At 32.4% G+C, this 12,904-nt stretch overlaps 1 protein-coding gene across 5 annotated transcripts in view; it reads left to right on the forward strand.

Moving 5' to 3' along the window:
* Window positions 1-12,904, forward strand: part of Slc16a7 (solute carrier family 16 member 7) — a 168,459-nt gene that overhangs the window by 140,575 nt on the left and 14,980 nt on the right. For all 5 annotated transcript variants that reach the window (XM_076854800.1, XM_076854799.1, XM_076854801.1 and 2 more), the window contains one exon: window positions 12,102-12,245. In XM_076854800.1, coding sequence (XP_076710915.1) covers window positions 12,102-12,245 — 144 coding nt within the window. The remainder of the gene's footprint in view (window positions 1-12,101; window positions 12,246-12,904) is intronic.

Consider the following 12,904-nt stretch of genomic DNA (forward strand, 5'->3'; position numbering starts at 1 on the left):
GGCTCTAAACCATTCACTTGTAGGGAGAATGAAATCACCATGATTGACTCTCTTAGTAAACCAGAATTTACTTCCACCTCAGTAGAGTGTAATTCTCTGAGTATGTGCCTGCACAGTGAAAAATATGTTGCTACAAGGTCCATGTAGTCTTAACCAAGGGGACAGGCAGGATACATCCTAAGTGTCCTTAAACGGGTTCACAGATTAAACAATTGTGGCATATAGAATATTAGTCAACCTTAAAAAAAAAGAAAATCCTGTGATTTCCATAAAAATGGATGAACCCAGAGGACATTAAACCACACAGAGAAAGGATATATACTGTAAGATCTGACTTATATGTAGAATCTAAAACAGTCAAATTAGTAAAAGTAGAGAATAGAATGATTGTTACTGGTAGAAGAGAGGATATCAGGGAAATGAGGAGATGTTGGTCAAAGGGTACAAAGATGTAGTTCTATACAACAAATACTTTCTAGAGACCTAATGTATAATATGAGGGCTGTAGTTAATACTACTATATTGAATGTGTTTCTTGGCTTCTTGGATTTCTTTTAGCAATCTTTGGGCAGGTGTTCGGTTGTAATCTTCCTGCAATAACTGAAAAGTTATAAAAATATTTTGAGAATTAATTATGCCATGAAAATATAGAAAAAGTTCATTATTAATCAATAAAATAGTTGATGGAACTGCAAAATATATATATATATATATATATATATATATATATATATATATATATATATAGTACTTGAAAAGAGAGATCTTAAGTATTCTTGCCACACACAAATGTGCTAACCATGAAAGGAGATGGATATGTTATCTTGACTATAATAAGCTTTTCACTATGTACATGTATCTCAACCTATGCCATTACTATTGTACACCGTGTGTGTGTGTGTGTATGTGTGTGTGTGTGTGTGTGTGTGTTTACAAAAGAGGAATCAAGAGAAAGTGTTTGCCCAGTCCTAGCCAAAAGTATTAAACAAGAGAATACTGGTTTGTACATTAATTATTATTTCTCTAAATAATGTTGATTCCCTGGAATGAATATACAGGACTAATTACTTAAGCTTTGTAGTACTTTACAATATACTAGAATTTATGTAAAAAGAGCACAAGCCATATCAGAAAGCACATTCTCTTGGTACTTTGTCCCTTGTATTCAAAACACAAATATACACCAACACATCTAAACCTACACTAGGTAGAAAATCAAATACTGTACTGCACAGTGGCAGGGAGACTGAGGCAAGTGGACCTTATAATTTGGTTAGGAATATTTGCTCATAAACTAACATTCTTTTAAAGAGACACATTAAAGTGAATGGAGAACATATACACATTTCTAAAATGGCCTTTAACTTGGAATATGTGTTATATATATATATTTTGTTTTGTATGTGTTTTAGAAAAGAAAAAAGATTCATAAGATTGAATATCTTTTGTTAAAAAGATATTCTATCTATAATGTATGCTATAATAAATATTGGCATCATGCCAATGAAGTGATGATGGCATCCTAAGATAATCCTAAATCTATGCAGAAAATAAATTTCTTGAATTAAATGATATTTATCATCTACTATGTGATTAAAATTTTGTATGCCTAACTAAATTATAAATATGAGTAACCTTCAGCCCATACCACACTTGAACTAAAATTCTAGTAATACAAATATGCAAATGAATATAACATAATATAACATAATGTATAACAAATATGTAAATGAATATAACATAATACATATATTTAAAGAGAGAGAAGAGCAAAGCAATTAAAAGGTTAAGGAATTATATTAAAAAGATGAGCACATAGAATGCTAATACATGTATACAAGCATTTAAGGCAGTACAGGCAGTGTCATTTAAAGCTAATTGTGAAGTACAGATGAAGGAAACATAGCATTTTTAGCAAACATATAATGCTTCATAGGACTTCATGTAATACTCTATGCATAGTAATAGATATGAGAAAAAAATTCTCAAGAGTGCAAATGTTTTTTTGCATCCTTTGGAAATGGTCATGTTGTTTATTATTTGCCTAAAACATAAGAATCCTCAAGTTGCAAATTGCATTTTCCTGACTTATTCATGAAATATTTAAGATTTTTTTTTTCTTTTTTTGAGAAAAAGGATAAAGAAGGTTTATTGCTTTGCTAGCAAAGGAGAAACACAGGGCACTCATGTCACAGAGGCTGTGGTTCTGCCCCTCAGCAGAACTGGGGGGTGGGGGAGCTTTTAAAGAGGTGATTCAAAGGCTACATTCCACATGTTCTCTGTCTGGAGTTGTAATTCACTTCTTAATTTGAGAGTTAGTCATTTCTGATATCTTCTGGTACCATCCCCGAAGTCTGGATTACTTCATTCTTATACTTCATTCTTATATTATACTCAAAGACAGAAAAATCTGCCTAAAATGGGGAAGAAAGGTAATCCTATTTTCCCCTGAGATTAGGGAGGGGGAGAGATTAGGGAGGAACCAGGAGAAAGGAAGAGAAAGAAACATGTCCATTTTAAAAATCAGATCTAGTGGCAGAGCAGCAAGGGCTATAATCAAAGCGTAAAGTGGACCACTGTTACAGTTCCCCACTGTGAATTTTTATATTCCATTTCTATGGAAAAATGGGCAATGACCTCTCCAAGTTGCTTCCTGCTAAAAGAGGACAACATTGAGGGAATTAACCAAAAGTCCTTATTTTCTATCAGGTGGGGCATGGACAGTTAAGGATGTTTAGCATCATAGCAGTTCAGAGGTCCACAATGGCAGATGGCACGTGACTGGACAAGGCATACATAGGGCAGGAATCATGCAAAGATAACAGTAATGCATTCCTTTTTTTTTTTTTTTTTTTTTTTTTGTAAACAAGTAGCACAAAAGCAATTAGTATTTCAGCCAGTCTCTGAAAACCATGAAGACAGTAACTCATAATCATACCATGAAAATCAGATCAAGTTGTAGGAGGTTAGGATGATTTGCATGTCTCTGAGATTAGGCTCAAATTAACTCAGGACAAATTTAGGAATCTAGAGTCCTCTGTGATTATTAATAGGCACTCACACATAAAAACCATTCCTTTATAACCAGCTTTACTTACTTGTGGTAGGGCTGACACAAGTGTACATCTTAAGTTACATTAAAAAAAAAAAAACACATTGTTTTTTTCTTTTAAATGGCCACCTAGGACTGTGCTTAGGCTATATTCTCCTTCCTGTTATGTAAAACCAAGTTGGTTAAAACTGAGATTCCTCAGAGGTCACCCTTAGGGGCCTGTTCAAAACCTCTTGGCGCCTTTCTGTTTTTCTCTACCAGTGGTGCCATCTGCCAGGGTGGATCAGGGTCTTGTTGGCCAGACTCTCTGAATTATATATCCACATTTCAAAAATTCTGTAGAGATTAATCTATTCCAACATTTAGTTGAGCATGGTAAATTTGAAAAATATCAGAAGCACTTTAAATTCTCCATGTTAGATCCACTGAGATAATTCTTTGAAACTAAATAACCTTTCAAGCTTTGGAAAAGGAGATATACCGTAAGTAGATGTTTAGTATGAAAGTGTTAACCAATTTGGTGAAATTATTGATATGAGCTAGATTTTTCTAATATTATATTAGGATCTTTTAGAATGCAAGCAAGGAATAACCCAATGTCCATTGGTAAATAAATAAAAAAAGTTCAATGATGTCTTCTCACATTGAGTCTGTACAAAAAGCAACTCCTGGCTTGGCTGATTCATTGACTTTTTCATCTAATCAGGGCTTCATTATCTATCCCATCTACCTTCAAGCTAATGCTTCACAGTTCAAAGATGTCCATGGCATCTTCAGTACCATACTCTCACAAAAACATCCAGAAGCATTTGCTTTCTTTTTAAAAGTGAGGAAAGTCTGTCTCAGAAGTTCCCAGAAGAATTTATCCTATATTAATTGCTCCCAAATGCATACATTCAAACCTGTGTCTAGTTCTGATGCTGAGCCATCATGATGAGCTTATGGTACTTGTGATTCACCTCTCAGGTTGGGCCTGGAGCCTCTCAGAGAAGTATAGGTATATAGTAAAAGGAGGATTTGATTAGGAAAAAGGAAAGGTTTGTGGCTCTTGAGAAGGCAACTAGCAGTTGTTGCAACACAGTCTTTATGTTTCCATTTTCTTAAAAATGCAAAGAGCAGCAAATGCAATGTATAAATAATGTGAAATGCAATGTTACATGTAATACTGTTTTTGAAATGAGCATCATACATGTAAAAGAGAGTGAATCATTTCTTTCCAAAAAAAAGTTCAGAGAAATGATAACAGAATACTTGAGCAATCTTTCCAAACTGTTAATTTGAACCTGTTTCCATATGTACAAAATAGACACTAAGTAATAGTACCAACTCGAAATGATGTAAGATTTTATGCATAAAGAGCTTAGAATAGCATCAAGTGCTGAAGAAGTCTTATGTTTATTACTAACTAACCATTGTACCAGCCTCAGAGAAGGGAAAATCTTTCCTACCAGAACATAATGTAGCCTGTGAACACTAGGAAGTCCTTGCTGTTGTTGTCCGTGGGTACAGAGAATTAGAATGGTCACTTTCACCACTCTTTGAAAAAAGTGGTTTGAAAAAAGTGGTATTTAATACAATTTATTAAATATTTAAATTTATTAAAATTTAATGTCAAATTTGTCCTCTTTCCTCCCTTCTCTCATACAAATAGCAGATAATCCCTTTTAAATTAGTGGACAAACGAATTTAGAATTTCTTATAAGAGAGAAGAAAATAAGAAAAAAACCCAAATAACTATGCTTTTATAAAGCAAAATTGAAGAAATTGTCTCACAAACAGGCCAATGATATTGAGATTTGTGAAGAAAGAAAAATATTCAGGGTAGAAAATATGGCAAATGAGCTATAGATATATAGATACATCTTAAAATAGCAGTTTAGATTTAGCATTGAACTTTGGAAGCTTCATCTATTTGTATGGTGAGAATATGCTCCCTGAGGAATTGTTATATCTACTGAGACCTGATTATGAGAAAAATAAGCCATTTCTATATTATATATGGCTTCCAATATTCCCCATTCCTGTTATGCCCCAAGTGTACCTAGCACACTAATCCCTTTTCTTTCCCTGCTTTCTATGACTGTCCACACCATTCATTCAGAACCTTTGCATGTTGTCTTATGCACTTGAAATACTAATTGAATGTTGATTAATACACTATCAGTGTCTTCAGTGGACACGGAGAAATTTTTTCGTCAAACTGAATGAGCCCTAGTAAATCACATTGAGGCAATTATCCTTAAGGATGTCCCAACTGAAGATAATTTACTGTGTAGTATTTTATCTCCATCCTTTGTAAAAGCAAATGCAATACCTGCTTCATAATTATTCCCCCCATGTTTTTCATTAACCTAAAATGAAAGATCATATGTACAGAAAAACAAGGTGAACTTTCAATCCCAGATCAAGGCAGGATAAAACTCAAGAAAACAAATAGTGAAGACAATCTCATCCTCCATTCAAATAAAAATAGTAAGCTTCCTAATTCAAAACATCTGTTTGAAAAATCTTTAAAATACAGAAAGCTACTGTTAATAAGCACACATGCTTACATACACACACACACACACACACACACACACACACACACACACCCTATTGTAGTAAACACAAATAAATTTCTATAATTGCAAACCACTTTCTCCCAGTCCTGCACTAGTGCTTTTTGTCATTTGATTTGACAAGATACCACATGTACAAATTTGAAATAAAGCAAATGGAAAATAAATTATGACTCTTTATCATTTCTTCTGTTAGTATTTATGCCATGCATAAATATTTTATATAGCTCCAATTGATAGGCAATTCCAATTCATAGTTTCAGATTGATAAAATATATTTTATTAAATGTTCATTACATTACATTCAAATTTTCTTGTAGAATTTATCATGTAGTTTTGCACTATCCAGAAGAAATAAAAGCAAGCACTTTGAATTCAGATTTATAAAACATACTAACAATATATGAAACAGACTTGTTCATTTATATGTAGTTCAGACATTTTTAAAATATGTCACCTCAAGCTCATCTGTTTATAATTATATGCATAACTTTAAATTCAGCAGTAGGAAAGATATGGTCTAGTACTTGTATTCAGAGTCCCTAAGACCACTCTTAGCTTCAATGATTTGTTCAAAGAACTCATGGGACTTAGCTGACCTATGAGGCTACCTCTTTCTCATGGCTATGATTTATTAGAGTGAAGGAATGAAGAAAAAATCAGCAAAAGGAAAATATGTAATGAAAAGTCCAAAGGAAACCAGGTATAAACTTATCAGAATCCTCTCTCAGGGGAGTCACACTAAATGGGCTTAATTCCTCCAGCAACCCCTTAGGACAACATGTATGAAGTGCTTTCTGTCACAAAGCTGTTGAGACTTGGTGCATAAGGTTTTTATTAGTGAACTGGTCACATACATATTCTTTGCCTTCCATGAACCAAAATTTTAGACTCCCAGGAGGAAAAATGAGCATCATACATGAAAAAGAGATAATCATAAACCACATTGCTTATTTGATGGTGAGATGAAACACATTGTACAAGCACTTTTGGTGTAGTCACCCCTGAGATTCAAACTCCCCATTGCCAGGCGGGCCAACTTTGCAACAGTCCTTTCTCTGGATAGCAGTCTTAGTCCTGCTATGCTAAATGTTTTCTGCTCAGTAGTTAAAAGCACAGTTTTGTAATCCAATGACCCTAGGTTCATATTTTACACTTTATTACTTCATATTAATGTGACCTTGAGCAAGTTATTTAAACACTTTGCACCTCAGTTTTATCAACTGTTAAAAAGCCTTAATTAGGCAATTATATCATAAGAGTGCCATGGAAAGTATATGTAATTAAAGCATGTACAATTCTTAACACACTGTCTACAAAGAGTAATGCTCAATAAATGTTGATGACTAATAATAGTGTATGGCAACTGCCTGCAAAAAGCTTGGAATAGGATGCATGAACAAGATTCATAAAATATATAGAAAATAAATGTTCTATGTGTGTGTGTGGTATGTGTGTGTGTGTGTTACCAACTGTAAGTGCACCAAGAGTGTTGAAAATAGGCAAACAGTTTTGTAATTTAAAGGAACTCACAAAATATTTCTTGCTGAGATAAATGAGCATTCTTTTAAGTGCTATGAAGCCACAGTAGTAAAAGATTGTTGCTTATCTTTCAGAAGACAAGGACCTAGCTGATATGTGGATAATAATATTGTTATCCTCGTGCCACTCTCTGACGAAGTCCTTCTTTACGGTTTCATGAAAGTGGCTATTATTCTTGAGAATAAAATTCTGAGATGTATTGGAAACATGAATTAGAAGGATAAGTGTGAATTAGAAGGATAAGTGGCTAGCCGGGTCAGGTGGCACAGGCCTATAATCCCAGTTACTCAAAAAGATGAGGCAGAAGGATCTCAAGTTCAAGTCCAGCCTGAGCCACTTGGCAAGATGCTCAGCAACCCTGTCTCAAAATTAAAAAGCAAAAAGAATGGGGGATGTATTTCAGTGGTAAATCACCCCTGGGTCCAATCCCTACTACCAAAAAAAAAAAAAAAAAATCGGGAATGGGGGATAAGTGGTTAGATAGATCAGTCTTAGACACAGCCTTACTACGCTTTTATGAATGTTCTTAGAAATAAGAGATTATTATCCTGGTACTCTTGCACGCCTTTTGGTGGAATTCATTCTTTTCTTGTATCTTTGTCTTTCTAATTAATATAACAAACTAAACATCTTCTAGAATGTAGAGAGCTGCTGGATGGTGGTGTGTTTTGCATTTAATGTTGGATGACTCCTAATAATAAACATTTAGAAATTTTTTTTAAAAGGTCACTTTTACTCTATATTATAAATTTAAATTGCACTCAAAAATATTACCAAATAGAAAGACTTTATGACAATTTATAAGCATTAAATATTGAGGAGGAAAGAGTTTCGGTTATGTTTAACTAGATCACTTATAAAGCATATCTCATTTTTCTAGAAAAGGAGTATAGATGACTTGTATAAATCCATGCCCACAGGACATTATTTAACTAAAGTACATAATTAAAAATAAAAGTATTTGTTAAAATTAGACCTCTCATTGGATCTTTTTAAAAATTTATCCTAATTAGTTATACATGACAGTAGAATGCATTTTGGTTCATTGTACATAAGTGGAACACAGCTTTTCATTTCTCTGGTAATATGCAATGTAGAGTTGCAACATATGTGCAGTCATACTTTACTGAAGCCCCTATAGAAGTTATAGAAGCGTACTCCTCAAAAGAAAAGAAAGGAAAGGAATTAACACTGTTAAACATTTTCTTTAGTAGCTACCCTTAGTTAATCATAGTAATGAGAAGAAGCCTTGGTGTGGTTATCCCAAGCTAAAGATGTAATTATTCATCATACATTGCAAATTAACTTATGACTCATAACTACATTCAAATTTTAATTTATGTAGTTTAGACCAATACATTTATACAATATTGTAATTGATTATACCATTCATCAATTTGTTAATTATTCAGCAACCACATAGAAAATGAAGTACATAACATAAATAATATTGAGAATATATTGTTCTAGTCCAAATAATTAATAAATAACTTTAAATCTATTCTGAATCTAGTATTTATCATATCATCCATCATAGTTCTTAATATCACATTGATTATTTCCTCCTCTGTACAACAATTTATTGAAGACTGTAGTTGTGTTTTATTTATTATTTTCTTCTTGATGTGATTCAACTGGTTTTATACTAGAAACTTAAGAAATGATGCACTGAATTGATTTCAGTTAAGTTGAATTGAATTGAATCAGTTAAGTAATTTTGAGAAAAGAATTGGTGTGGAATATCATGAAACTGCCACACATAAGTTTAATAATTAATTACAGCCAATCAATTTATTGTGACTCTTCCTTCCTCACAGAAAGTTATTTTAATTTATTGATATACTTTTTAATGAAGATGCACATTTCCTAAATCATAGGGTGGTATATTACATATAATATATATGTGTATAATTTTTCTTCTTGTCAGTTCTTCAAGGGAGTTTTATGACATTAGGTACAAAATTCTATTATATTCACTTATGCATCTTTTTAAAACAATTTTCCTCCAACCTGTAATCACAGATCTGTATTTCATATGGTTTTATAAAAATTTTAATATTTTGTACTTTATTTTTGAGTTATCTCTGTCTAAAATTATGTGTCATTCTTAGTCATTGTGACATATTAAATCTCATTAGATACTGATGTTTAATTTCAAAATTATATTTAAAGTATAAAAATAATATTTATATATGCATGAAAGAATATGGACATATTGATGAGTGAATCTCAGTGTGTTTTAAATACTATCTATGCAGAAAATTTTAAATGCAGAGAAAAAGTACCTAGCAAATTTGTAATTTATAGTATCGCTAAAAAAATCCTTTTTAAAAATCTTTCTAGGTCAAATTTAGTCTGAGTATTTGGACCTAATGTAGTCTTTTTTTTCTTTAAAGTGGTATCCCAAGTTTCAGATGATGTATAATTTTAAGTTCAAAAGGAAATGTCAAAGCAAACCATTTACCCATTGACAGGTCCTATAAAATATTATGAAATTTCACTGACTTGAAGATGAGCTCAGTTAAGTTGTACTGGTGTTTTATGATACACCAAGACAAAAAAAAATGCTATACACAAAGTAAATCACAACACTTTCTTAATACTTATAACTTTTATAACACAAAAAGTGCTTTTGTAGACTTAACTAAAGCAGATTATTTTAATAATAATGTTCTGTTTAATTGTTTCTGAATATTTTATACCTGCACACACATACACCCATGACATATACTTTTTAAATATACGTTAAATAAGTTGGGTAAGCCATTCATAGATTTTTTTCTCATTTAGTATCTGAGTCAGTTCTCAATGTTTATATTTCATGCATAAGATTGTTCTGTTTGCTGGTGAGGCAACTATCCACCATTTTCTCTAGAAATTTCATTTGAACTGCTACACCCATTCTATAAATTTTGATGCTGCTACTTTTGTTTTTAAAAAATTAGTTCTTTTTAGGTATACATGACAGTAGAGAGTATTTCAACATATTATATACATAGAGTATAACTTATTCTAATTAGAATACCATTCTTGTAGTTGAACATGATATGGAGTTATATGGTTGTGTATTCATATATGAACATAGAAAGGTTAGTCTGATTCATTCTACTATCTTTCCTATTCCCATCCTCCCTCCCTTCCCTTTATTCCCCTTTGTTTAATCCAATGAACTTCTATTCTCCCCAACTCTTTATTGTGTGTTAGCATCTGGATACCAAGAAAACATTCAGCCTTTGTTTTATTTTACTTAACATGATAGTGTCCAGTTCAATCGATTTACAAGCAAATTCCATAATTTCTTTTTTTTATGGCTGAGTAATATTCCATTGTGTATATATATCACAATTTCTTAATCCATTCATCTGCTGAAGGCCATCTAGGTAGATTCCATAGACTTGCTATTGTGAAGTGAGCTGCTATAAGCATTGATGTGGAAATAACACTGTAGTATGCTGATTTTAAGTCCTATGTGTATATATGGAGGAGTGAGATAACTGAATCAAATGGTGGTTCCACTCCAAATTTTCTGAAGAATTTCCATACTGCTTTTCAGAGTGGCTATACCAATTTGCAGTCCCACCAGCAATGTATGAGTATACCTTTTCCCCACATCCTTGCCAACATTAATTTTGTTTGGATTCTTGATTATGGCAATTCTGACTGGTGTAGTTTTGATTTGCATTTCTCTAATTGCCAGAGATGTTGAACTTTTTTTTTTTTTTTGATGTTGCTACTTCCTTTATCTTAACAGAATGGGTCAACAGAAGACCTTTCATGTCTTCAGGGTTTATTTTTATATATTCCTTTTCAAATGCTCCTTAAAATGATTAATTGAAGTGTGAGGGATTAATCATAGTTCTCTCAAGTCACGGGAGATAATAACCAAATGCAAACATGCATAGGCCATGATAGCTACATTACTGCCTACAACTGCTAACTGATGAACAGAGATTGGAAGAAACCATCAAGTATAAACCATTCTTGTTACTAAGATAATATGATGTGAAAACAATTGGTATTTTAGAAGCAGTGATATATGGTATTAAAGAAAAATCATTGTTGAATATAATTAAAAAACTGAGCTCTAACTAATGGCATGTATGTGTTTGTATACACACATTATTCTTTTATTCTTCAATATTTTTATGAGTTCTTTTTAGTTATGCATGACAGTAAAATCCATTTGACATAATCATAAAAGTATGGAGTGTTTCTGTTCTAATTCAGTACCCAGTACCTCTCCTTCCCCTTCCTTCTCCCCATTTCCTGCTCTTCTCTTTATTGAGCCTTATGCCATTTAGCCAGTTATTTTTTTAAATAACTTGTAGATATACATGATGGTGAGATTCACGTTCACACATGTACCTAGGAAAGTTATGTCAGATTCATTCCACTGTCTTTCCTTTTCCCATCCCCCCTGCCTTCCCTTCATTTCCCTTTTTCTACTCTACTGAGCTTTTATTATAAGATTCTTACACAGACAAACCATTTTCATAATCCCTAGATTTTTATTATATAAACTTACCTGCATTTTAAAAGACAATTTAGATTTCTGAGGTTTGTTTCATTTAAAATTTTTTCCACAAAAGTTGAATAGTTAGGGTCATAAAAATTATCAACACTTCTAATTCATTATTTCATGTGCTTTCTTATATAGAGTTATAAATAACCCATCAGCTGAAAGTGGTAGCAAATGTCTGCAGTTTTTTTTCCTTGAGAGGCTGAGGCAGGAGGGTCACTGGAACACAGCTTGGTCCACATAGAGACCTCTATCACAAAACCTCTATCTATTTGTGAAGTTTTTAAAAGTCCTCATTATATTCCATATGAACTAATTTTTTCCTTGAATCATTAAAATATGCTTTTTCAACTTTCAAAATTAGCAACTTTAAAGTATCAATAAATGCCACCTAACTGAATATTTCTTTATCTTCTCTCTACTTTAGGTCCCATCAGCAGTGTTTTGGTGAATAAATATGGCAGCCGGCCAGTGGTGATAGTAGGAGGTTTACTCTGCTGTTTGGGAATGGTTTTGGCCTCTTTCAGTAGCAGTGTAGTAGAGCTTTACCTCACTGTGGGCTTCATTGGAGGTAAGCCAAGTTTTGTTTTTAGCTTTTTTTCTTAACATTTCTGTTGTTTCAAAGTTCTGTAAAAAGCATGAACAACAAAAATACTTATTTTTTTTTAATTTACTTTTAAAAACCATGTTATTTTAAAGTATTTTTATCTGATCTTGCATTTAACTACTAACTACTTTAGACTGGCCATTTTATTTCAAAAAATGAAAAAAGTTATTGTACACGTTAACTTTCAACTATTAAAAGTAGTCACACTTAACTATTAAAAAACAAATGGCTTTGAATTATTTTCACTTGACTTTTTACTCTTCAGACAGTTGAGATGGAATTGAGAAACAGACTCTCTGCTATAAATAAGTTTTTTATTTTTAAAAAAACTTATTTTTTTAAATTTTTATCACTCAGAGTATTTGACTTACCACTGATAATATGTTAAAACTTGTGTGAAAGAGATATTTTCTGTATTCACTGATTGAAATTCAACAATAAAATGACTGTGTCTGCTTTCTGATTAGTGGTAGAACTTTTCAGTCCTGTCCTTTCTTTTCCTCACTCAAATGAACCTGTTTAAAAGTTCAGTAAGGCAGTTTGCCACAACACAAACATGCTGAATGGCACACTGTCACTTGATTATCTTGGTGCTGCATGCAGAATATCTATTGACTTTAACT

This window comes from Callospermophilus lateralis, chromosome 4 (assembly GCF_048772815.1).
Source record: "Callospermophilus lateralis isolate mCalLat2 chromosome 4, mCalLat2.hap1, whole genome shotgun sequence".
Classification (NCBI taxonomy): domain Eukaryota; kingdom Metazoa; phylum Chordata; class Mammalia; order Rodentia; family Sciuridae; genus Callospermophilus; species Callospermophilus lateralis.